General features: G+C 41.0%; 1 protein-coding gene across 2 annotated transcripts in view; it reads right to left on the bottom strand.

The window, feature by feature from the left end:
* Nucleotides 1-1,409: 1,409 nt before the first annotated feature.
* The window catches only part of MRPS5 (mitochondrial ribosomal protein S5), a 70,032-nt gene continuing 44,582 nt past the window's right edge, over nucleotides 1,410-26,859 (bottom strand). The window contains exons 7-12 of one of the 2 annotated variants that reach the window (XR_014183512.1): nucleotides 25,143-25,189; nucleotides 24,023-24,080; nucleotides 22,123-22,185; nucleotides 5,870-6,006; nucleotides 3,098-4,426; nucleotides 1,472-2,533 (exon numbers count right to left, since the gene is read on the bottom strand). Coding sequence is in view for 1 of the 2 variants with exons in the window: in XM_082047296.1 (XP_081903422.1) it covers nucleotides 4,202-4,426; nucleotides 5,870-6,006; nucleotides 22,123-22,185; nucleotides 24,023-24,080; nucleotides 25,143-25,189 (530 nt within the window). In the remaining variant the exon portion in view is untranslated. Of the gene's footprint in view, nucleotides 4,427-5,869; nucleotides 6,007-22,122; nucleotides 22,186-24,022; nucleotides 24,081-25,142; nucleotides 25,190-26,859 lie in introns of both variants that reach the window. The other variant, XM_082047296.1, reaches the window with a different exon arrangement.

Genomic DNA, 26,859 nt, shown 5'->3' on the forward strand with positions numbered 1-26,859 from the left:
GGGACCAGCACAGGACAGTGACACTGTGAGGTGTGGCTTTGTTGCATCAGGCTGCTGAATGGCACTGGTCAGGTGCCAGGTGAGTTGCAGCAATTTGCATGTTCCCTACATGGTGGGAAGAAGAGAAAAAAGAGAAAATTTTAAAAAATAACCCTGAGATCTCCATTGCCTATCATGTCTAGCCTGCCTATCATCTTAACACAGCCATGAAGATGCACATATCCTGGAAGCTGGGCAGCCCAAGGTAGCTGCCTGGAAAATGGCATGACGTGTGCCATTCAGTGCTTCTGAAGGGAAAGATGCTACCCAGAGCTCAAGTAATCTCCCAGGATGTATGGACCATCTACCATATGCACACACCAAGTCTTGTTCACACAGAGAGGCCCAAGGATAGCATTGGCCTGAGAACTGGCTGTCATCCCACAGAAAACATTGGTCATGATGGACACTACAGACTTCATCCTTCTCCCATGGAGATACTTGTCTGGGGTGAATTTCATATTAGTGTGGCTCCTGAGAACATGAGATGCTGGCTCTGCTGAGTGCTGCTTGCAGACAGTTGGCCCTTGCAGTTTGTTGACCACAAGGCACTTGCAGTCCTTGCCTGCAGAGCTGCTCCCAGCCTGGCCCAACATATGGGGCTGCTCCATGCCAGGCTCTGCGTTTGCTCAGGTATTTCCAAACCCAGCTGGGCTGGCACTTTATATCCAACAGCATCCTCGTCAGGCCATTTCATTCATCCTCCCCATTCCTGGGATTTGTTTGCACTTGTAGCAGCCCATTTAAACAGCCACAAATCAGCCCTTTTTTTTCCAGACCACTTATAAGTTCCATCACACTGTTAAAAACAGGCCTACCGCATAGCTGTGGCCACCACCAGCTTTCAACTGGTAGTATAACTGGAGTTTCCATCTCTGCTCTTCTCCTCTGCTTCATCAGCAAAACAAGGAGGTCTGCAGTCATCTGCTCTAGAGAGCAGGCAATTGGCCATTACTTAAAACAGACTATCCACCTGAAGGCAGTCAAAAGCTTAGCTCCTGTGATTAAAAAAAACAAGATTACAGACATATAACTCATTAACTATGCCCAGATTGTAATCTTGGCTACTCTTCCTTAATTTAATAGCTTTTTAACTTCAATGTTAGCTGTTCCTCAAATATGTGTATATAATGGATACCTTGCCTCCAGTGATGCAATGAGTTAGAAGCACTTCCATCTTCTGAACTGCAGAAGAAGAATTTGCTTTGTCTGAAAGCAAAGAAATTTAATAGAAAATTATGGCCAGCTCCACGGAAAATGCAGGAATTTCTGATGTTTCTCATTTTGCAGTCAGCTTTATCTGTGAGTGATGAGCAAACTGTATGCTGGGTAAAACATCTACACAAGCATTTATATCAATATATTATTTTCTTTTAAGTTCCGAAAAGGCAAATGACATTCACCCTACTAGTAGGTTGGTGCAAAAGTAATTGCAGTTTTGGACTGTGAATTTTAAATCATTATAACTAAGCTCAAACACATCTTTATTAATCAAAATAGGAACCATTACAATCAACACATTTTTGCCAACGAGAAACAAGTCTGTTTATTCCTGTAGTGTCATGGATTTCATGCTTTGGGATTCAATGAACTCTTGGAAAACATTTTCTGCCTCCTACTGGCTGTGGAAGGATTTTCCCCTGCAAAATGTTGTCGAGATGCTTGAAGAAGTGGTAGTTAATTGGCAGGATATCAGGTGAATATAGTGGATGAGGCAAAACTTCGTAGCCTAATTCGTTTAACTTTTGAAGTGTTGGTTGTGTGACGTACAGTTGGGCCTTGTCATGGAGAAAAATTTGGCCTTTTCTGTTGACCAATGCCGGCTGCAGGTGTTGCAGTTTTTGGTGCATCTCATCGATTTGCTGAGCATACTTCTCAGATGTAGTGGTTTTTCCAGGATTCAGAAAGCTGTGGTGGATCAGACCAACAGCAGAGCACCAAACAGTGACCATGACCTTTTTCTGGTGCAACTTTGGTTTTGGGAAGTGTCTGGGAGGTTCTTCTCAGTCCAACCACTGAATGTCACCAGTTGTCATATAAAATCCACTTTTTCTAACATGTCACAGTCCAATGGTTTGTTGTTGTCGCGTAGAATAAGAGGACACTTCAAAATGACAATTTTTTGGATTTTCAGTCAGGTACCCACTTATCAAGCTTTTTCACCTTTCCAATTTGCTTCAAATGCGAAATGACCATAGAATGGTTGATGTTGAGTTCTTTGGCAACTTCTCAAGTAGTTGTAAGAGGATCAGCTTCGATGATTTCTCTCAACTGGTCAACTTCCAATGGCCGGCCACTATGCTCTTCATCTTCAAGGCTCTTGTCTCCTTTGTGAAATTTCTTGAACCACCACTGGCTCTGTAAGTTCGTTAGCAGTTCCTAGGCCAAATGCGTTGTTCATGTTGCGAGTTATCTCTGCTGCTTTACAAACCATTTTGAACTTGAATAAGAAAATAGCTCGAATTTGCTTTTTGTCTAGCATCATTTCCATAGTCTAAAATAAAATAACCAGCAAGAAATAAGTCAGGAGCAAAAAACCATAAAGCGAGAAAAGCACATTAAAATGATATAACATAACCACACTTAAGAATGTATTCCAGTTTCAAACGGCAAATTTCAACAATGCAAAAACCGCAACTCCTTTTGCACCAACTTACATAACTGCTCTTTTTAGAAACCTGCATTGAAATAAATGCAAAATAATGCTCTTAAGTGTCTTTAGCATCACAACGTCAAAGGTAAACTCCCAAGCTATTCTTGAAGTAAAACAGGTGGTAGAAATATATTTTGGCATAGAGAGAAATGCTATGACAAGCACTCACAGACTGGGAGGCACAGAAGTTAACTCCTGAATTGTTTTATAGCGCAGATTGCTCTAATACTTTGTGATAAAACATCGTTTGGGTCCCACTGTCTCTTTTGCCATGCCCAAGAGAAAAACATGGAGTTACCAGGTAGAGCATTGTGTCCTAGCATGTGAATGCAGAGTCTGCTTACCTTCTGATGGGACTGGGTGATGGATTTTCAAACCAGTGAGCTAACAGAATCTAGCACGTACCTCTGGGCGCTTCAGTTGGAGATCTGCTACATGAAGAGGTCTACCCATCTCCAGTGAGAGGCTGCTCTGCATCGTCGAATTTCTCTTCCTCCTTTAATTCTCTAACAGCTGTAGTACTTTCTGAGTTCTGGGTAGGGTCCAAGACCCTACTGTGCTCAGTACCAAACTGGCAGAAAATAAAGTTAGGTCTTATCCCAGCACACGTACAGAGGAGGGTACCATAAGAAAGGCTGGATTGCAGGTTTTAGACTGGACTTCCAATGTCAGTCAAAAAGCACTCCAGTATCGCACAGGAGATTGTGGGGTGGCTATCCTCAGATAACTGGGCAACTCCCTGACTTGCATGAATTGCACAACTCCAGTTGTTGTCTACCATCACCTTGACCCCCTTCTCTCCCCATCAGAATCATAGAATACCAGGTTTGGGAGGAACCAAAAGGATCATCCGGTCCAACCTTTCTTGGCAAAAGTACAGTCTAGACAAGATGGCCCAGCACCCTGTCCAGCTGAACCTTAAAAGGGGAATCCACCACTTCCCTGGGGAGACTATTCCAATGCCTGATTGCTCTCATAGTGAAAAACTGGAAAGATACATAACTCCTACTTTCTGATTTCAGAGTTCCCTCACCATAAGGAGTGAGCCTAGGGAGGTATAGAGTGCACACATTAAAACCCACTGCTGCTGCTTCCTTCAGGATATCCCAGAAATTGGCATTTTGCAAAGACCCCAACAAACTTACGCTGAACTCATTCTGAAGATTCTTTATTTCTTTCACAATCTTATACTTTTAGTTGTTTCCCAAGAGCTTGTGAAAGAAACACGGGATCTCTGGATTAAATATCATCTTCATGAATCAAGTAAATGCAAAGTCATGTTATGTTCACTGGCTGTTTCTGTCTGAACATCCCTAGTCATGGAAGTGGTCAGAAGAACTGTGGGAAGGCAAACAGTGTTACTGAATGGCAGCAATTGGACTGCAATATGAATGGCATGAGAGAGCTACTGATGCCCTCCTCTGAAATGTAACCCTAGACAACCTGTCCATTTGGGTTGGGCTTTCCCAGTTGCACCTCTGAGCACAAGAGACAGAGGGACCGAAGCTTTTACCATATTGTCCGTCTGACATTCACCCAGGGAGATTTCTTCATTCCCTGAGCTTCTTTCACCTCACTCCACTCCAACTTTGTGTCTGGAACCTCATCTTCAGGCTCAGGATCCTTGCGAACAGGCCCCTCAGGCAGTGCCACGACAATAGGCAGAGGGCCCTGCTCCTCTCGGAACTCCACTACGTAGAGATTCTTCTGGTTTGCTAACTGCTGGTGAGTCTCCTGGGAGTAGGAAATAGAGAAGACGACCAAAGCAATGATGCACAATGTTGGTTCACTTCGGGTCAAACTCTACATGGTATACGGGGTAGGGAAAAAAAAAAGTAATTTACTAATGAACGGTTTAAACACTATGTAAATTAAATGACTTGTTAGGCTCATCCTCATGGGTTTCAAATGAGCTAACTTCATAAGCATCAGGAATTAGGTAGCTTCAGTGCAGATATATACAGCATTACAATGTCATCCTAGAAGAACTTGCTCCTGCAAAGGATCTGGTCAGAGAGGCCACACTCTGCTAATAAGAATGCATGTCAGAATGTCAGTAACATGCTGTAACATTTTTACATCTTTATATGGATATAAATTTTGCTCTGACAACAGTAAAGTCCTTATTACTGCCCTGACAGGTAATATTAGCTAATATAATTATGTGAATTTAACATGATTTCCAACTATACCTCTTCCTCACATAAAAATTTTGTTAACACTCAGATTTTACAGAATAAATGTCTGCTAAGAACAGGAAGTTTTTCCCATTCAGGTCAGGCAAGAAAATCTATCAAGTGCACATCTCTCAAAGCAATAATCTATGCGCCAGGCCCTTCTTCTACTCTTCTATTCATTCTATGGAAGACTTCTCAGGGACAATGCATTGAAAAACATGACAGACCTCCTGATTAACCTCAGATACTGATAAGCATCTGTAACAATCATATTAGGTGAAGAGGATCATAACCCCCTAAAACTGGAAGAGTTGTCTAGGATGTGGTGACAGATTTGACAACTATCGGTTTGCGGGGCTATACTGGGAATGCAAGCAGCTAAATCCTGGGAGCTATCAAGACTCTACAACCAAACGAGATAACCAGGAATTTCCAAAGGACTGACTCATCATAAAGCTGGTGTTCAAAGGAGTCAGATGAGATGCTGCATGTTGGATTTTTCCACCAACTACAGGCAGGTGGCTCAGAGAATGACACCTCCAATGTGAGCACTTTGAGTTAGAGGAAATGGCACCACCTCTCTGACTTATTTCAGAGATTTAAATTATACTAGTAATAGAAGCAGCTGTGATGTTTGGTCCTTAGACAATTAAAACTTAGAATGCAGACAAATAGGTAACAGCAACCAAGCTAGGCTACAACTTCCTCTGCCCATCGTTTTTCAAATGTCACCAAAAATGCTACAAAGGAAAGCCCAGAAATTCAGATGTCCCTTGGAGGCACTTGGCTGTGGAACAGGCAGAGTTACATACAGCTAGTTCTGACTTGACAACTTCGTACAACTGCTGAGGAATTACCCACATGCTGATTTTAGTTGCTCTTTGGAAAATTATTTCATTTTAAGCCTAGAATATAAACCGTTTTGACTACAATCTATTCCAATATCAATCCTGTTCTATCCCCTGATCTAACGTACAGAAACACTGAGAATACAATCTACCTGTTGTGTTAAGCCTTTAAAGAGAGCTCTGGTAATGTTAATCAAGTTTTTGGATCCAGAAACCTTGGCGTACATGTCTTTAATGCCAATTAGTTTGCAGATGGTGATGATAGCTCGGTGGCAATGAAGACCATACCCTGGGAAAAACAAAACAAAACAATACAAACCATAAATTAGCCTTATGTGATTATTTGTAAGCACACAACTTAGCTAAGGAAGAAGAGAGGACTAAGACCTCTTCTTAGTTATTTTTGTTACCATTCTGGCAAGACCATTCTTCCCAGTCTTTGCAGCCATGCTAAATAAATATCATGGATTCGTTCTGTACTAAATATACCTTACTTAACATATTGCAAAACCAAACGAAAATGTCACCACCTGTAAACTCAAAACATAAAACCATAAAAAATGCAACCTGAAGAACTGTTTAATACTACAGGTTTGGGTAATATTCCTTAGAAGTTCCATTGGCGGCTTTAGAAGAATGTTCCACAAACAGACCCCACCACCCTGGGAACATTCACCAAACAAGAGGCGATTTCTTTCTCCCACTCAGCAGAAAAATACCACTCTAGTACCTCCCAAAACAACAACAAGAAGAAATAATAATAATAATAATAATAGCAATAATAACAACAACAATAATAATAGGAAGAGGAAGAAGCAGAGAAGCAAGGCAACAGGTTAACTTAAAAAGAAGCCATTACAAGGGGAGAGGATCTAAAGGTAATTGGATCAAGACTGTATCTTCTAAAAAGCAATACCTACATAGCCTCAAAACTACTCCCTTTGCAATTTCAGGTGACCATCTCCTGAATGACAGCTTCAGTAACTCCTAATGATTGTAAATCTGACTGCAAAGTCCTGGTTCACGTACGCGATGGAGGGATTTAAACTGGTATCCTATGGTGAAGTTCCTGCTCAAAATAACTTGTACGCTCAAGTACTGCTGTCCTTTGGGCTTCCTTCCAGAAGGACCCTGCAGCAGAAGCAATGCCAGTGTCTCCATTCCGAGGGAGATTGCTACTGGGTGAGAGGCCTCCAGAGCCTTCCTAAAGCCTGTGGGGGTGCTCACAGCCTCCATCAGACACAGAGCAGGCAGAGAAACTGGGGAGGGAAGGAAAAGGAGAGTCCAAGTCTGTGGGCAATAGTGCTTCAACAGAAAAGCCTAATCTAAACACAGAGCTGCTGGGAAAGAGGGTGAGTGCCCACTGGTAGTGGCATCTTTTGCTGCTCACAGGCCTTTGGGTAGCCAAATAAAACCTATTTATTTTATTCAGCTCTTGGTAAGCAAAGCTTTGAGCAGTGAAAGTGGGATTGAAGCTGCCTGCAAATTGAGGAAAGCATCATTACACCCACTTACACCAAATTCACACTTTGCAGCTGATCTCCACAACGTGAACCTGTTACTTGCCTCCCGACTCAGCAACAGCAATGCACCAGCTTCATAGTCTATGCAAAATTTAACAGCCGCCAGCCACAAAAGTGATGCTTTTCCCCTTCAGCTTACAAAAGCTAGCAGACTAATATGCACTATCAAGAGAGTAAGACAGCGCAGATTATCAAGGTACTGTGCAGAGACATCACCTCCTTTCTTCTGACCCTGCAACTAGCATGAATTACACTTTGTTATTACACTAGTGGCACAATGTGAAGGACAGGGAATGGAAATAAAGAAGGCAACAGACCTCTTGGAGGTAAAACAACATTGGAAAGACAGCAAATGTTTCTATCATTCTATGTTTCTAGAAAAAACAATTATTTTAATCATGCTTAAAGAACAAATTAGCATTGTGACACTCTGCTTTCAACTTAATGTTCAAAGCAATAAGGTCACTGAAAAAATGCTTGTGTGTGTCTGTGGAAATCACAGGCCAAATTGCAAAAGCTTGTAACTAACAACTTGAAATTTGTAGGTGAGTGGGGAGGAGAGACAAACATATTTCAAAATCCACAAACACAACAGAGGTCATCTGCATCCATCTCTATCACAGAGCATTATATTAGCTCCAATGAATAACTGTAGTATGTTAGCATTAAATGCAAATGGTTTCTTAGACTTGCCAGATTTTAATGAAGGAGTTATTTTTTGAAGAGTCTAATTTTACTCTCTCATTCCCAGAGAGATTTGTTTCATGTGGCCTAGCTATATTAATCTTAAAAAAACTGATCTGTGATAGTTCTAATGTATCTTACTTAAAAGCTGAAAAGGTTATTGATTAGTGTACTCTGTAGGATAATCTTGCTGCTGTGTAAATGAGGGAAAAAAACATCTATTCCAGTGCTGCATGTTTTATTGTGCCACTATGTCCCTTTTTCTTTTACCCTATAATTGGAAAAGAAACTATAACCATCCAAAGCCACTTGTTCTGCCACTTGAGAAAATACCGTTTTCTTTGCTACAGGACAAAGTCAAGTTTCAGACACAATTACATGTGAATGACCTCTGAAAGGCTGTTTGTAAAAGTTTCATTTTCAGTGACTTACTTCATAGAATCATGGAATTATTTTGGTTGGAAGAGACCCTCAAGATCATTGAGTTCAGCCATTAATCCAATACTGGCACTAAACCATTTCCCTAAGAACCTCATCTACACATCTTTTAAACACCTCCAGGGATGGTGACTCCACCACTTTCCTAGGCAGCCTGTTCCAATGCCTGACAACCCTTTCCATGAAGAATTTTTTCCGAATATCCAATTTAAACATCCCCTGGCATTTAACTTCTGGCATTTTTATTGTTGCTTTTCTCACATCTTATCTCAATCAGGTTTCTGCAGATTGTTAAAACACGAACTAGGCAAGCAAACTAGTTCATCAGTTCATTAGTCACTGAACAAAATTTATTCCAAACACAAAAGCAAAGGATTCCAACTGCAAACTCCAGCTGTGGAGAAAAAGTGAGGCTCAGCCAGCTTTAACTTGTTTGTGGCAGTCAGCTGCCTTACTGGGCTCTAACTCAATAAGGCACATATAGGACAACAGGGTCATTGAAATGTAACAAGTTTTCGCACACTGAAGAAGATACAAAGGTAACCAAAAGAAATATTTAAAATGTATCCCTCCTATAAATTAATACAACCTGTCATGGGCAATCTACATTAGGTTTTCTTTGGAAATAGAATTGTGGGGGACTAAGGTGGGTCCGTGGATTCCCTGACGGAGGGCATGGGAACAGAAATTAGCCTTGAAGATATCAAGGCCTACCGGTGAGAAAGATGGGAGTAAAGGAGTATCCGGAGATATTAAGGATGTACCTGTGAGAGAGAAGGGAGTAAAAGAGTAACATTGATGACAGCAAAAATAGCCAATGAGATGTTACTGCTGTAACTTGTAACCAATAGTAAAGAGACACATGAATTGGTAAAACTGTATAAAAATGCACTTGTGGCAATAAATGGCACCTACTACTTTCATCCTGGAAGAACTTGGTCTATGTTGTTTGTCCCTCTCAACTGCGACATTGGATATCCACTTTAAATACACTAAGGGACTGTTCTGATTCAAGTTCACATTCACATGTTCACATTACATTACTTTTTTAACTTGGATTTTCACTTGTCTAATACGTAATCCTGACTATAATGATAAGGGTTTTCTCCACTTTGCAGGGATTAGGAACAAATTCAAGAAAGGAGCATTTAAGAGTGACTTCACCTTTTCTACCAAAACATTAGTTTTTTTGCAATCATTTGTCAACATAGCTGCCTGACTCCTGTGTATAGGAACTGGAAACAAACTGCCAGCTTAATTATGCAAAATGAAAGGCTTCAGCATATATATCTATACAGCTGTAATGCCAGCAGGAAACAGAAGGAATCTTTTATACTTCAAGTGAAAACAGTTTACATTTGCCATGCTCTAATGTGAAAACCATGAATAATATTTATTTCTTATACCTATTAATTACAGCTACAGGGTATCAGTGCTGGGCCTCACAGCCACATAAGTGTATTTGACAAACTGTTTTGGGTTTCCCCTTATTAATTCACATTAGGAACTAATTTACACTACTTAGAGATGTATCAATGTGGCTAGCAGTCTCATGACTTCTGTAATTGTAAAGTCAAGTCAGAGATAAAGATTAAGTGCTGTCTACACTCCAAAAGGTGGGATATTCTGCAGCACAGACGAGCAATACCCCTGGTACATTCTAACCAGATGGCATGTGCTAGAAACAGGAGTGACCAGGAATGGGGGCAGACATGAAGTCCTGAGCCTGCCTCAAGTTAAATCGTGTTCTGTAGTATGTCCACAAGTCATTTCATTATTCTTAAATTACAGCCAGCTCCTGCTGCTGCTGCTATGAATCGTACTCTTGGAGTATAACACAAAAGCCTGTCATGACTAAGGTAAAATCAAGAGCTTTATTTATACCATCCCTAAAACCTCGATTTTGCATAGACATAAAATGTTACAGCTTGTTTTCAGGTAATAAGCACATAATGAAGCCTCTCTCACTCACGCATACAAGTTTTACACACTGATCTGTCATTACACTTCTTAAGGCCAATGATGCCCACTGTCCAGAGCATATTGGACATAAGCACAATTTTTTCTTAGACAACATCAAACCTGTTTCATGAAATGCATAATCTAGTTACATCAGTCACAAAACAGGAAAAATATTCATTAAGTAGAGAAGTGTTTCCTGGTTTTTGGAGGACATTTGCATATACATGAATGTGTTGTGTAACTGAGAAGAATGGCAAGATACACAGCAAGGCAAAGCACTGGCCAAAACTGGCAGCAAGAAGCTACCAAGGCTAAGGTGGTAAGTTGGAAGTACTGGACTTGTATTCTGACACAGTTCAGCATGATACTCTCACAAATAAACTAGTATGTACTTTAATGATGATTTCTTACTTCTCCGTTACCAGCAGTCTGCTGTCAGGGCAAGAGCATTTTCCAGACAGGATGCTGCTGTGGATTTGTTATGGCTTTAATACCTGCAAGTGTCTTGACAACTTGGATGGGGGAACAGAGAAAAAAATGGCTTGAGGACATCATCTTGGGAAAGGCTGCAAGAGTACCGCAGGTCAGAAGGAGAAGTCAATGTTGTTCTGACTAATCGGAGACACAGTTTGAAACCAAAACACTGAAATTCAACAGACAGACGCAGAGTGCTTTGCTGAGAAATCAAAGGCACAGGTACAAAATAGATGAGACTGACTAAACATCAACAGAAAAAGGATTGTAACAGGCCATAAAAAAAAGCCCCAGAGATCAAGAGAACTATCCTGCTGCAGCACATTTGAAGCCTAGAACAAATGCACAATGCACAGTTTTTCCAAGCGCTACCAATCAATGGTGTTCATAGGTATCAAATGTTGCTCAATGGTGCTTTAAGAGGCCTAGACCCCACCTCCAGTGTGGACACAGGCAGAGCCCAGTAGAATGGCAAGTGCAACCTCTGGGGAAGGTAAAGAATGGAAACTAGTGAAGCTAGAGGAGGGCTCCACCTCCGCATAAAGGCCACTGTGAAACAGCTTCATGGGCCTCAAGGCTGAGAAGAATCCAGATGTGCTTTCAAGTAAAGCATCTGGGCCAACTGACCCTGAACAATGCAAGACTGGGAAGAAGCAGTAACTGATAGCAATGGGCAGCTCCCTATTACAGGGAAGAGGCACCCACCTGCTGACCTGACCTGTCATCTAGAGAAGTTTGCTGCTTGCCAGTAGCCTGGATCTCAGATGTTGCAGATAGACTGCTGAAGTTTGTCTGACTCTCTATTACCCCTTGTTGTTCTTCCATGAGGGCACTAATGATACTGCCAGGAGCAAGCTGGAGAGTATCAAAAGCAACTACAGAGCTCTGGGGGCAATCATCAGGGGCATGGGGGCCCAAGTAGTGTTGTCCTCACTCTGCTGAGAAATGGCAAGGGTGTAAGGAGAATGGCACTGATTACGCAGGTCAACAATTGGCTGTAGAGGTGTCTGGGAGATTTGAGGGATTTTCTTGAGGTTGTTGTGTGGATGGGTTTCTATTAGATAAAGATTTACTTCTGAACTAGCCAAAGGAATCTCAAGGACAGCTCGTGAACATGGACAATATCCAATCAGCCAATGCGTGCTTGGAGCGTGGACGCATGATCAAGAAATAACTGCATATATACGGAGGCTTGTTTCTGTAATAAATGGCTTCGCTTGAATTCATATTGGATTGTGTGGAGTCCATGATTTTTCGCCCTTGCAAGTGGTGACCCCGATGTGATCCATAAGGAGAATTTATGGAAGGTGGATTACTGCTGCGGGGAGCGAGCCCCAGCTGGAACGGCTCGGCTGGACCTGGACACAGTCTGCAGGCTGCGTGACTCCTGACTGATCGCTACAGAAGTGACAGAAGAGGGATAAAGGATCTGATATCGTTGCAACGGACACCCAAAGAGCTGAGCAGCTGGGGGCAAGAGGAGATGGGGCAGAATATTTTTAAAGAAGAAGAAAAAATACTGTTGCTCCTCTTGCATATCCTCTCTAAGAGAGGGGTGAAGTATGAGGAGAGTAACCTCAAAAGACTATTAATTTGGTGCAGAGGCAATGGGTTTCCTGCTGACCTGTTAGGAGTTTTCCAAATAGAGACTTGGGAAAAAGTGCGAACTGTGTTGTGGAAGGCAATTAGTCGCCGTGAAAAATACATTCTTGGCCTTGTAACCACCTGGAAACTGATAATTACTACAGTGAAGCAATTAAAGCCTGAAAAGACTGTTACAAGCATTAGTGACTCAAAACTTAAACTTGAACTTTGGGACAATATAGGGCAGAAATTATGGGATAAAGTCAGCAATGGAGATAAAGCAGCTAAATCATTAGTAACTACATGGAAGCTTATAATCACTACCTTAAAAAATCTTAAAGCTGAACAGTCTGCTACTGCCAGAATTTTTGCAGCATTGCAGCCTGATAAGTATCCTGAAAGTTGCTGTGAAGTTCACCTGGTTTGTGTCTGTGATACCCTCCCTATTCCATCCCCTGCTGTGCTTTCGGCACCCCCGATAGCTTGGCAGTCCGGGGCAGAGGGAGGAAAAATGCCAAGCGGGTGGCCTCCTGTACCATTGCCCAACCCTGGTGAGAACAGCAAGTCCAGAGGACTGGAGTCAGACAACTTGCCCAAAGAACCTGTGAAAGCCGAGAATGCTAAAGTCATAAACAAGCGTCTGCTTTTACTGCTTTTTAACCCTCCAACTTCCACGAGAGAGCAGAAGTCACTGGATAAAAACTGGACAACAGAACTGTGTGACAGATTAGATCAGCTAATAGCAAGTGAATCCAACAGTCGGCAATGCAGTCACGCTGATTGTAATGGGAAAGGTGGTGCTCCTGGGGACTCAGGTTATACGAATAATTATGATGCTAGAAAGTATTGGCGAGAACGTGCACTGTTCCGAACCCCCCTGTTACTAATGATTCTCCAGTACTGCTCAAGTGCGCATTTTCTGATGACTCGGATGAGGGTCTGCAGCATTTTCTTGAAAAGTTAAAGGAGTATGTGTACGTGTTGCGCCGAGATCAGATAAAAACTATGAAAGACTCAAGCAAAATTAGACTTATGCAATGTAATAGTTATAGATCATTTAGGACAGAACGATGGGGACTCGTTGAAAGGGGCAGGTATCCCACAACTCTTGGAACAGACACTAATTGACACACCACAATTACAGGCGCTATTAGTTTCTGAAATCCTGAGGCAGTCAACAGATCTTGCATATTAAGCTATGATAAATGTGCCTGAAACCAACAAAGCAGCCAAATCTTCTATAACTACTATCAGGGTCCCAGTGAGAATTACATGCAATTTATTGACCATCTTCAAGAGGCTATCAATAAGCAGGTTGAAAACTTAGAAGTTAAGGAAGCACTGGTGTTGAAATTAGCAGTAGAGAATGCTAATGTTTGCTATCAACATGTTATCTGCGAGTTTTACAGTACATATTATGTGCTTCTGTGTATTGCCCCTCTGAAGATCAAACAGCTTGTCAGGAATGTGATTTAATTGTTTCACTGGTTGTTGTTAGAATTGTTTCTTTGTGGTATAAGTACACCGTAAATCTTTCTCCCCACTTTTCCCACTCGCGCTGCAAGCAGCCTAGTGCTTTCCCCCCCTTCCCTCCCTCTTCTCATGGTTTTTACTTATGAAATGGGGTCAGAAGTGACTGTTTTCAGTCATGTTCCTAAGAAATCGGTATTGGGAGGTGTTTTAAAACATAGGAAATCACTTGGAATTATGAGGAAGGAAGATTTTGTAAAATATTGTAATTAATGGTGGCTGCTGTATAAGTTAAATGATTGGGAAAAGTGTCCGGAGAATAGAATTTTGAAGTATAACACTTTGTTGCAATTAATGTTGTTTTTAAGGCGAGAAGAGTAGGACAAAATAAATCCCTACAAGAGATCATTAAATCATTTCAGACAGTTTTAGAGGTGGAACGGTTTGAACTTCAACAAGCTGAGAGAGAGTTAACTGATAACACACAGGTCACAGTAAACTTGCTGAAGTCTGCACAATGTTTTCCTTATTAACCTATTTTCTTTGTAGGTATCTGTTTAAGCATATTGCAATTTGGTAAGTCTTTGCCTGTTATATGGTACAGTAAGTTCACAGACTGTTAAATCATGAGAATCGGTTGACTCAAAAAGTGCGTTTTGTGATAGTACAGAAGATCATGAGTAATTTAGTTCCTTACTGTGTGAATGTGATGATAAGATTTTATGTGTAATAGCTGTTACTTTTCTTTCTGGAATGCTAGCTTTATTCCGATATCCAGACTTGTGCAGCTCTGTGACAGGCTGTCTCTCATCTCGGTGCACTAAATTTGGCTCTTTTGTATGCATGCCGAGTAAAGAATCCTGGTTTTGGAATAACAGTTGTAGCGCACCAGATGAGCCACTACTAAAAGCCTTGCCCAGTCTAGCTTACTGCGGCGGTGGGGGGGCAGGTGCTGGTTGGGCTCCAGCACGCACTGACCTGTTTTGTCAGGGAGACCCAGCGGTACTTCTGCCTGGCTGAGCAGTAAGCGGTTCAAAGGTGCAATGCAAAAATTGAGATATTGTCTTGAATAAGTGTAACTCTGATCTATCTGCATATTTGAACTTGGTATTTGGTTTTCATATCTGAGCTCAGTATTTTAATTTGCATATTTCTATTTGGTATCAAAAGAATTTTGTTTGGGGAGATAATTACAAAATGGGAACCAGTTCCACTGCTAAAATTCCACCTTGCTCCCCCTTAGGATGCATCCTTATGCATTAGAGTAATTGCTTATACTGTTATCTAGTAATTTTGAGACCAGAAAAGAATTTAAATTGCTAAACTCTGCTTTGCAAAAAAAAACCCAAAAACAAAAACACAAAAAAATGAACAAACAAACACCTAAATGCTATGATGGATGTGAACTTGGTACTGTATAAGGTGGTATTTAGGGGTTGCTGGAATGTGAACTGATTTGGATCGAGGAAAATGGAATAATGGATTGATGTTTAATATACTGTATTTTGACATCTGTAAATTGTGAAAGGTAAATGGGGCTGAGGAATGTAACAACTGTTAATTGGAATTCTGTATAAAACTCAGCTCATTGTAACCAAGGAGTTTGCCAGAGCCTCCCACTTCGTATCAGTGATTACACCAGCTGCGTGGCCTTGGCTATATCTGAACTGCAGCAAGAAGAGAAAGAAGGAAAAAAAAAAAGGAAAAAAACTGTTTTCCCTCTGCTAAGCGGAGAAAGGGGGGCTTTACTCCCCCTGCTCTGTTTTTTTTTTTTTTTTTGTTTGTTTGTTTGTTTTTTTGTTTTTTTCCTCTGGAGTATTGTCATCCATCCTTGTTGTAGCACTGTGTTGCTTCTCGACTTTGAATCAGGGGTTGTTGGTGATGTTTATTTTTGCTTCTGTCTTGTTTCCTAGGTTTTGGCACATCTGGGGAAAGAGCTCATCATTTTACCTCCTTGCTGAAGTCAGTCTTTTCACACTGGTCAGCTTTGGGGAGGTCAGAGTGCTCAGTGCTTCTCTGGGTCAGAGTGGTACTAATTTGGGTGTGGAGTGCAGCCACGTTGGTTTGATGTGGTGTTTGAACTGATTTGTTTTCATGCTGGACTGGAGATCCTGCCATCCCAGATGGGGGCGAGAGGGAGCTTTTATTCCCCCCCTTCCCAGCGATGTTACTGCTAGAGAACTGTAATACTGCATGAAGGAGTCTGAGGGTGAAATTTAAAGGCATTGCCAGTGGATCCATAGTTCTAATGAAGCTGGGAAATTATACAAAAAAAATATTTTTTTTAATAGACTTATTCTGTGGTAACTGGTTGTAAGAGACTTCCTCGTAAATTCACCCTGCTAGTTTTTGAGGTCATGGGAGAGAATGAAAGTAAGGCTGTTTTTTGAGGCCAATAGAATGCCAAATTTGGAACAAAGTTTTAATACATGAATTCTTGTAGTTGCCAGAAAGTCCTATACCTCTCTTGGGTCAGGATTTGTTAAGTAAATTGCAAGCTCAAATAACTTTTTCTGAGAATTCTGTTTAGTTGCATGTCTTACAAGAAGCTGCTTGGACGGTGCAGATCTGCTTGTGCAAGTGAGAAATCTCCAAGGAAATTTCGAATGCTGTATTTCCACTAGTATTAACAGCCAATGTTTTGATAAAGCAAATACTACACTGATAGATCTGAAACAGGACTTCGATCCGGTAAGGGAAAACAATATCCAATAAACATGACAGCTAAAATGGAGTTGGAAACTTTGAGGAATAAATTTATGACAACTTTACAGGTTGCATTCGATTGGACTTGCAGATTTGTCTGTTACATGTACCATTTGTGAAATTTAATTTTGACTTTTTATTTGCAATCTACATCCTTGTAAATTGCACTAGCACAGGCTCTTCGAGAATCTGTTTGGAAGAGTCCTGTTGTACAAGGCCCTGGAGGGAAGAGGAGCCCAAGAAACCTGGTCATACTCAAGGATCATGTCCTCTAAGCTCAGGAGTGGTCCATCCTAACAAGTAGGAAGTCAGGCAAAAATGCCAGGAAGCCTGCATGGATGAAGAAGATGCTCATGGCAAAACTCAGAAAAAGTGACAGGTAATCTGAGAAGAATACAGAGCACTCTTTGAGCACGCAGAGACGCCGTTAAGAAAACTAAAGCCCAACTGAGTCTGACCAGGGATGTCAAAGGCAGCAAGAAGGGCTTCTATAAGTATCTAAGTGGCAAATGGAAGACTAGGAAAAATGTGGGCTTGCTGCTGAAAGGGGCAGAGGGTCTGGTGACACAAGACATGGAAAATGCTGCAGTACTGGAGGACCCAGCAAAGTACAGGCTAGTCAGCCTCACCTAGATCCTCAGAAGCTGATACAACAACCAATCACAGAAACCATGTAAAGGCACATGACATACAAGAAGGTGATCAGGAGTAGTTCCCAAGGATTCACTAGGGGGAATTCATGCTTGATCAACCTTATAACCTTCTATGATGAAATGGAGAGCTGCGGATATTATCTATCTTGACTTCAGTAAGGCTTTTCATTTTATCTCCCATAAGATCCTCACAGAGAAGCTGATGAAATATGGGCTGGATGAGCAGTGAGATGGATAGAAAACTATCTGAACAACAGGGCCCAGAGAGTGGTAATCAGTGGCACGAACTCTAAAGGACAGTAATTAGTGGTGTACCCCAGGGCTGAATACTGGCCCCAATTGTGTTCAACATCTCCATTAATGATCTGGATGGTGGGGCAGACTGTACCCTCAGAAAGTTTGCTGATAATACATAACTGGGAGGAGTGGTTGATACACCAGAGGGTTGTGCTGCCATCCAGAGGGACCTTGACAGGCTGGAGAAATGGGCTGACAGGAACCTTAAGAAATTCAAGAAGGTGAAATGCAAAGTCCTGCACCTGGGGAGGAACTGCCTGCACCAATACATCCTGGGGCTGAATGGCTGGAAAGCAGCTTGGCAGAAAAGGGCCTGTAGGATCCTGGTGGCCGCCAAGTTGACCACGAGCCGGCAATGTGCCCTTGCAGCAAAAAAGGTCAACAGCATCCTGGGCTGAGCTAGGAGGACCATTTCCAGTGGGCTGAGGGAGGTGATCCTTCCCCTCAGCACAAGTGACACACACCTGGAGCACTGTGTCCACTTCTGGGCTCCCCAGTGCAAACAGAGACGTGGACACACTGGACAGGGTCCAGCAAAGGGTCATGAAGATGATTAAGCAACTAGAGCATTTCTTATATCAGGAAAGGCTGAGAAAGTCAGGACTGTTTAGCGTGGACAGTGACAGGAGGCAATAAGCACAAACTGAAACACAGGAGGTAGCATCTGAACATCAGGGAACATTTCCTCACAGTGAGGGTGACTGAGCACTGGTGGAGGTTGCCCTCAGACGCTGTGGAGTCTCTGTCCTTGGAGATGTTCAAAAGTTGTCTGGACATGTCCTGTGCATCTTACTCTGTGTAACCATGCTTTAGCAGAAGGGTAGACGAGACAACCCCCAGAGGTCCCTTCCAACCTCAACCTTTATGTCATATGCAATTTTTACTCTCCAAGTTGAATGGAAAAGCCTCACTGGGCAGGGCAACAGCAGTATGTCAGCTACAAAAGGATCCCTCCTGCGAAAAAGATAAGGTAATAGAGAGGCAAATCTAATAAAAAAATGGAAATAAATTAAGACAACAGTCTGGAGAGGTAATATTAATCATAAAGTGACCCTGATGGTTCTTGCTTCTGAGGTTCATTAATGTAACATGTCAGAGGAGGTGGGAAGGTATATCTTATTCTATGTTCCACTACAAGATAACATCTAATGTGAATCTTCCTTTATCATTTAACAGTAATAGCATTATTTGTTTGTACAGGCACAGTCAAATATGTAGTTCAGTTGTGCTACTCCTGCTACGTGTGTGTTTTTGCTTCATTACATTGAAGACTGAACTGAAGTTTCTTTTAAGTGGCTATCTTAAAAATTATAGCCCAAATGACCTAATTTACCACCCCAAGAGCTCCTTAAATGCAAAAAAGTGCAGAAATGTTAAAGATAACACAGTCTGACTCCATATCTCTCAATTTGTAAGGATTTTTCTAAGCCCATGCTATCACCTTACTGTCACGCTGATCAAAAAAAACCCTAATCCCAGAATAAAAATGTCACCCAATAAAAATTGTGTTGAAGGTTTATAGCAATTTTAGATGCTTTCAAAATACAGTAGTAACTCTGAACACTAATAATTATATTATCATATGCAGAACAGGAATATCAGATACACAAAATCAAATAGTATGTCCAAAGCATCAATGCTTCAGCATACTCAAACGTTGTAGAAATTGATGAATTAAGTATTTGAACATGACAGTGTTCTGACTGGAAAATTATCCCAAGTTTCTGACTTCTTACAATCTTCACATGCTCTTGCAGCTTAGATCTTATCATACTGAAATTGAAGTGATTTACAAAGAACTACCCATGTAAATGAATTAGTTTCCTATTTGTGTATTAAAATTAGAGGGACAATTAAGGGTGCTCGGCAGCAAACTAAATGTTTTCTACAGAACAGCGGCTATCTTTATCTGTCCTGAAAACAAAATCAGGCTAAACAAGTCAAATCAAACATTTGTACATACAGGTTTAACTCAAAAGATTCATGCAAAGAAACGACCTCATGCCATTATTGCAGGTCTTCAAAACAGCAAGACCCTAGAAGCTAAAATGGATCACACTGAAAACTGCAATGCATTAGAAATAAGCTAACCGAGCTCCCCAAACTACCTCAGGTGTTAAAACTTTTTTTATGTTGCAATTCTGAAGAATGTGACAGCAGTTTACAAGGTAGCTCTGGATGTATCCCTGTGTGGCAAAGCACATATTGGAACAGGTCTGAAGGCGAGACAAGGTGTAGCAGAAAGTCAGCAAGGTCTTCAAAAGGTCAGCACTCATGTGGAAGATATTAGAGACAGCACACACACAACTGAGGAACAATCTATGATGGGCTGTGTATCTCTTTGGCTAAAACTGTGAGGGGAACACAGTCCTGGTCCTCCATCAATTTCCAGTCCAATGATAAAATCTGTGCTGTGTCTTGCTGGTGCAGAACTGGTGACACTAGACATGCTGACCTGTCATACTTCATGGACAGGGATTCAGTACCACTGTTGACTGAAAGTATTTTTAATTACAAGTACTTCTAATGGACTGGTAGCTGTAAGGGAGAGTGACAAGAACATACACGGACACAAACATGACCAAAAAATTATGATGGAGGCAAGGATGAGAATCAAACCTGGTCATCCACACTAATCAATGAGAGCATGCAAGAGTGTGAGAATGTTTATTCTAGTGAAGTTATCTGATTGGGGACCTCGTCATTTGGGAAACTAAGGAAATATCAGAAACAAAATATACAGAGGCACAGACCTGACAAAAGAGAGAGCCAATGACAAAAACAAACACCATCACTAATTGATGGGCTATCAAGAAACTACAGGTGCCACTTCCAGGAAGATCAACCTGGACTTTGGAATGGTAAAACTGTGAACCAGGGGACACTCAGAATGAGAAGGCTGTAAGAATCAATAGTGCTGCATAAACCCACCAGTGGCTGGAGCAGGACCACAAGTCACAGCCTGTCTGCCTGTCGGTGGCTGCTGTTTGTTCCCCAGTCCTGGTGTGCGTGAGGTGTGCATGTGTTTTCACTGGCAAACTTTAAGCTGGACCAATCAGTGAGTAGGGGGGCCTCAGGTCTAGTCTGGAGTATCAGGTGGGCAGGAGGTCTGTGCTCGTATAAACCCAGGGGGATTGTGAACGTGGAGCACACGAGGGACAAGTGTGTGGGTGCATGTGTGTTGGCTAGCAAGCATAAAGCTGGACCAGTCAGCAAGTAGGGGATCCATGAAGTGGGTAAGAGGGCCCAGAATCTGGGCAGGGGTGCTGGGCAGACAGAGGGGCCATGCTGGTACTCAAGGGATATATGAATGTGTGTGTGCTTGTGAACCTGGAGAGTGCTGTGTGTGCCTGCACTAGTGATCTTCTGCCTCTGCCAGCTGAAGAGGAGGAGGGGACTTGGCTGTGTTTATGTGAGTTCCATACGTAGATGCTGTTGAAGGCAGTGCCTTGTCTGTGGTTGACCATGTCAGTGTCCTGTGTGTCTCTGTGTGTCCATGTATCTCTGGGATGCATATGCAGCTTCACTACTGGTTGAACCTATAAACAGGAAAGTGACAGCTGCAACTCTCAGCCTGACCAGAGGCTCTGGATCCCTGGGTATCGGGCTGGGCTCCAGTGGTTGGGCAGAAGGGTCCTGGGCTGAAGCAGCTGGGGGAGCCAACTGCACATCTAACATCCCTTAACAGTAGCTTTGTGGAAGAACAGACGTGTGAGCTGGGAGCTACCAGGCACGGACCCACTGCTATACACATCTAACCTGCAGGAGTCTAAAGAAGCATTTCCTTGTACTAGAACTGGGATCAGAGTGAAGAACAGCTTGCAAAGATGGAGAAATGAAAACACTGCTGCTGCATACCAATGAGATAGTCCTTGTGCTGGCATGGTGCACAATGAGCCAGGGTCGATAACAGTTTCCACACTGGGAGCTCTTGATTTTAGAGAAAACAAAGCAGTAATGGTCTCAAAGAAGCAGCAAGCTGGATGCTGTCCTGGCTGCAGCTCATGACCACAGGTAGCCTGAGGCAGTTGAGGGAGGATATCTTCCCATGCTATCCCAGTACAGGTTCAAGAGAGACTGGCAGACAGATGCAGCCTGCACTCCGATTCCCATTGGAAGCACTCCCACTGCTGCATACTAAACTACCTCTGAATCTTGTCTTGAGAACAGCAATTAAAAAAAATCACTGAAAAATAATGTAATGAGTCTACCAGTTCTCCAAAGTATGTGTGGGGCATATGGTGGGAAGAAAAATCTGCAGGGTTTTTCTAAAGACCTTTGCCTCCAAGATCTATGCTATTAGATTAGACTTTTCCACATCTAGTTAATATAGACCACACAGAACTACACAAAATAAGTGTGAAAAAAACCCTGGAATAGAGTTCCCAACATTGTAAGAGGGACAAACCCTGATTTACAATAACAAAGCCCTGCCATCAATGGTAGATATTTCTAATGAAAAATAATTGATCATCTTCAACATTTAAAACATGGTAGATTAGCACCAAATGATCCGTCACTGAAGTAAACAGACATTGCACACATTTAACTTAATCAAATAAATACCAGTCAGTAATTAATAAAACTTCAAAATTTCCAGGTAGCTTTAATTACCTTTGTTTTGCTTCTTCATGCGGATGTTTGTGCTTTTAAATTTCACTGTAATGTCATGGTAAACTGGAGGGGAGAAAAAAAAAAAAGGCATTACAGCTGAATTCTTCCTTCTAGAAAAGTTTTAGCTCAGCACATTTAAGGAGTACCTTTCTTTTTCAGAACTGTGAATGGGAAGCTGGTTTTACTTTCCTCTGAGTTCTTTAAAGAGAAGGGTTAATCAAAGTAAATTTCCGGAATAGATTAGGAACGTTTACACGTCTGTGAATGCTATGTTACTATTGTACACAAAAACAAGCTTCACTTGAGAAATATGAAGTGTCTGTATGCCTCCAACGATTCTTGTATATCTTTGAAGTGAGCTCATGTGACACAATTTAACCTTCTTCCTCTTGCTCAAGTTTTTCTAATAATTTGGCTTTTAACCTAAGATTTCCCCATAGGCTTAAGCATTCTTGGATTTTCCATACAGAATATTTACCCTTCAAGTCTTCCTGCTTCTTTCTGCTTCAAAAGGAACCCCAAACTTACACCCTTTCATGTGTGGCTGTTATATACATTTGATTCAGTGGCTCAGTCTCTGAACAGTGGATTCCAGCACTGCAGTCAAAATGGCTCAGAGAGGATCTCTATGTTAAGTAAAATGGAAAGCATGGTGGAAACACTGCCAGTTTTTAATGGAATCCCTAATCTGTTAGTGTGAAATAATAATGCTCAAGGAATAGACTCATGAGGATAACTGCAGTTTTGTATTTGTAAGCTAAAGTTTTATTATACTGAATATTAATTTACATGACTTGGTTAAATATTCCTACACTCTATAAGATACTATTTTTCAAATTTATTCTGAAAAATAACTGAATATTTGGCATACTGGTACCATGTCTGACACCAGAGAGGACTTGTACAGTATTCAATTGAACTAATAAAAGCTACCATAAAACATCAGACCGACTTCTCCAGCCCATGTTCTCTCTGGCTGCTGGGCTTTGTCAGCATGCATGGATTGAGTCAACAGGGAATCATATCTGACACACAAAGGGGAAAAACATAGAGGAGTTCACTTTAGAGAGAAGACAGTACCTCACTTCCTTAACTCAAACTGAGCCAGCAGAGATCTAATCTTACTACTACCCGTCCCCATTTAAAAAATCCTGAAATACTATGCATTAAGTATCCAAACTTAAAACATAGATCCATAGAATAGTTTGGGTTGGAAGGGACCTTCAAAGATCATCTAGTCCAACCCCCTGCAATGAGCAGGGACATCTCCAATCAGATCAGGTTTCTCAGAGCCCCGTCCAGCCTGGCCTTGAATGTCTCCAGGGATGGGGCATCGGCCACCTCTCTGGGCAACCTGTGCCAGTGTTTCACCACCCTCAGTGTAAAACATTTCTTCCTCATATCTAGCCTGAATCCCCCATGTTTTAGTTTAAAACCATTACTCCTTATCCTATTGCAACAGGCCCTGCTAAAAAGTCTGTCCCCATCTTTCATGGCAAACGCAGGAGGCTAGAAGGAAGATTAATCTCTCAGTATTTTAACGTCTCATAGTATGTAATCTTTTCTTCATGTTCTTTCCTTCAACTATTGATACAAACCTGAGTGAAAGTAAAGAGTAAACTACATATTAATTCCAGGTAATGGTGATTTATTTTACACAGGGATTGACAGACTATGTACTCTGACATTACCACTATCTAGCTAAAACAGGCTGGGGCTAAGATTTCACACAGCATACTGAAGAAGCAAAATAATGCACAAATAATAATAATATAATGCATCAAATCAGAACGGTTTTAGTTAACATCTTTTATGCTTTGTAACCAGTTGCAACTTGTTCTTGTTCATATATTCAGTACTTATTGAAAGTTAAAGAGTCTAAAATAATCATAATACTTACTTGTGTGGTTCTGATACAGGTCTATAAAATGTAAGCAGCGTATTGCTCTATTCTTCGCCTAGGGAATAAAAGCAAAAAGCATTTTTTCTTGAATTTTTCTGCGAAGTGTTTGAAATTAACTTTTTTTTTTTTGTTAACTAGACAGAAAAAGCCCAAGAAATAAAGCTTAGGGAAACAGGTTGCCACATCTAAACCATTTACTTTATGGGAATTAAAATGCTCTCTTTAAAGAACTACTTTCTCCTAACAGATTTAATATTTTAAAAGATTTCTCAATATAGTAGCACCTTTATCAAACTTTGTGTAATTTAGCATTGCTACTTTGATAGCTTAGTTGAGCATTACAACAAAAAATAGATTAACACAGACAAGTAGCAATCTGAAGTCAAAAGTAGCCTTAATATCTCATTATGCATGTGTAAGAAAAAAATTTCTACACACTAACTGTATAAGCAGATTGTATGCTATATAGGTACTGGAAGCATGTGAGCAAAGGAGGATAGGTATATGACATAGAAAAGGGACCAGAAAGAGAATAATGACTGCATTAACAGAATCTTATTGCAAGGCAACCTCATTATGCATGTCATATGAGGAGTGGCTGAGTGATATGGGGCTGATTAGCCTGGAGAAAAGGAGGCTGAGGGGAGACCTTATTGCTGTCCACAACTACCTGAAAGGAGGTTGTAGCATGGAGGGTAACGTTGCAAGTGACAGGACAAGAGGAAATGGCCTCAAGTTGCGCCAGGGAAGGTTTATATTGAATTTTAGGAAAAAATTATTCACGGGAAGGTTTGTCAAGCATTGGAACAGGCTGCCTAGGGAAGTGGTGGAGTCACCATCCCTGGAGGTGTTTAAAAGATGTGCAGATGTGGCAGTTAGGGACACAGTTTAGAGGTGGACTTGGCAGTGTTAGGTTTACATTTGGACTCAATGATCTTAAAGGTCTTTTCCAACGTAAATGATTCTCTGATTCTATGATTATTTGTATCAAGATGGACGGATCATGTACATGGACTTCTTTGCATAGACTACAAAACATGCTGATTACTAAAAAAAACTGTGTAGGTATGAAGTATTTGTGCTTGTCATAAAGCAACAAATAATATGATCAACCTACTTTCCGTAAAGCATTCATCCTGTCGCCTGCTTTCCCCATTGCAAAACCTGAAAAACAGAAAATCTTTTTATTACTGAGAAATACAGGAGACAAGACCTTCAGAAAGCAGAGGGGAAAAAACACAGAACTTCACAACCACGTTTAGTACCTGTTATTTCCACTCCATTGCAGAGATCATACTCAGAAAATGGTCCAAAGATAACCAAATAAACCAGAGAAAGTAATAGTTTAGAAGTTCTGTATACCTAACATTTGGATGGCAATTGCTTGTTGTCAAATGAAAACAAGTAAGGCTTAAGTTATGTATTTTGTGTATTTGTCCAAACTTGTTCAAAACAATTGAATAGTGGTGACTGCTTCAGTCAAAACTAGCCCAGTCTTCCGCTTAAAAAGAAGGGAAGGAAGACAAAATTGAAGGTGATGCAGATATATCAGCTACATCTGTACAAACAGCAGTTCCAAGACCGTAGAAGTGAGGAAAGAGACTGGCTTTCTCTTACTGAAATAGAGACTATGAAAGCCAGGTTTAACAGAATAGCGCATCTGCAAAAAATACATGCCTGTAGAACAGAGGACAAACAGACTAACAGTTTACTAAGTGCTACCTAATTCTCTCTGAACCCTCAGACATCTTCTGATTTACCAGGTGAACTATGGTAGTGATGAAGAGATTTCATGGCAGTCTTGGAGTATTTGCAGTCAGCTCAGACCAGGGCAACAACCGACTGTATGAAATGCATATGAGGATGTGACAACTGTTTTTACAAACTCTGTAGTCCAACAATGTCAAGGTAGATTGGAATTAAAATCATTTAACTTCAGATCAGCAGATGTAGCTTTTTGGTCCTTTGATATTTCTGTTGCGTCAGCTGGGATTGTAGGTTACCTGTATCCAAAAGCCTAATCCAGAAATAAATGGGATTGGACCCACTGGCCAACACTGGTTCACTAATTTCATGCAGACATTACAGGAGACTATTTACATCCAAAAGATGGATGCTCTGCATATATATTGAAAGCAGGATTTTCTTTACTAAATCATATAGCAATGCAAATGCACTTTCCTGTACTCTGTCACCAATAAAATACATGCCATATTCCTACCTCTTGAAAGAGGTAGGAATCTTCTATTATTTGGATTATATTATTTACTTCACAGCTATTCACTTTCTTTTTTTTCAGCTGATTGTTCTTTTAATTCTGCACAGTCCTTTTGAGATCTAATGGCAATTTTAATATACATTGGTTTGTATCCACAAGAGAATGCACAAAAACTGTTTCTTTATCGAGAAAAACTTAGCACATTCAAGGGTGCTTCTTAAATAAAATCTATCCTGCAACAACAAAAACATTCTTTAATTCCTGGTATTTGAAAACTGAATGAAAGATAAACAGTATTTCATTAATAACAGAACTGGAAACCTGCAAGAAAGTAATTGCTGTACAGAGTGGCTGCATAGTTTCTTTATTTATGCCTTTACAATTAAGTGGCATTAGCATTATCTTTTATAGTTCTGTCTTGGAATCTGACCCATCCCAAAAGCTAGCTACCAGGAGCAAAGCATGTACCATCAAATGAAGGATATCCAGTAATTTTTGTAACTGACAAAGTGAAATGGAAAATCCTTAAAAGAAAATACACTTTTCTGGGAATATCTGCTAGCCTTAACAGATTTTTTAAAAAGACAGTGATAGTGTTTCGGTGGCTTTTTTTTGG

Source organism: Streptopelia decaocto (assembly GCF_964273445.1).
Source record: "Streptopelia decaocto genome assembly, chromosome: 3".
Lineage (NCBI taxonomy): Eukaryota > Metazoa > Chordata > Aves > Columbiformes > Columbidae > Streptopelia > Streptopelia decaocto.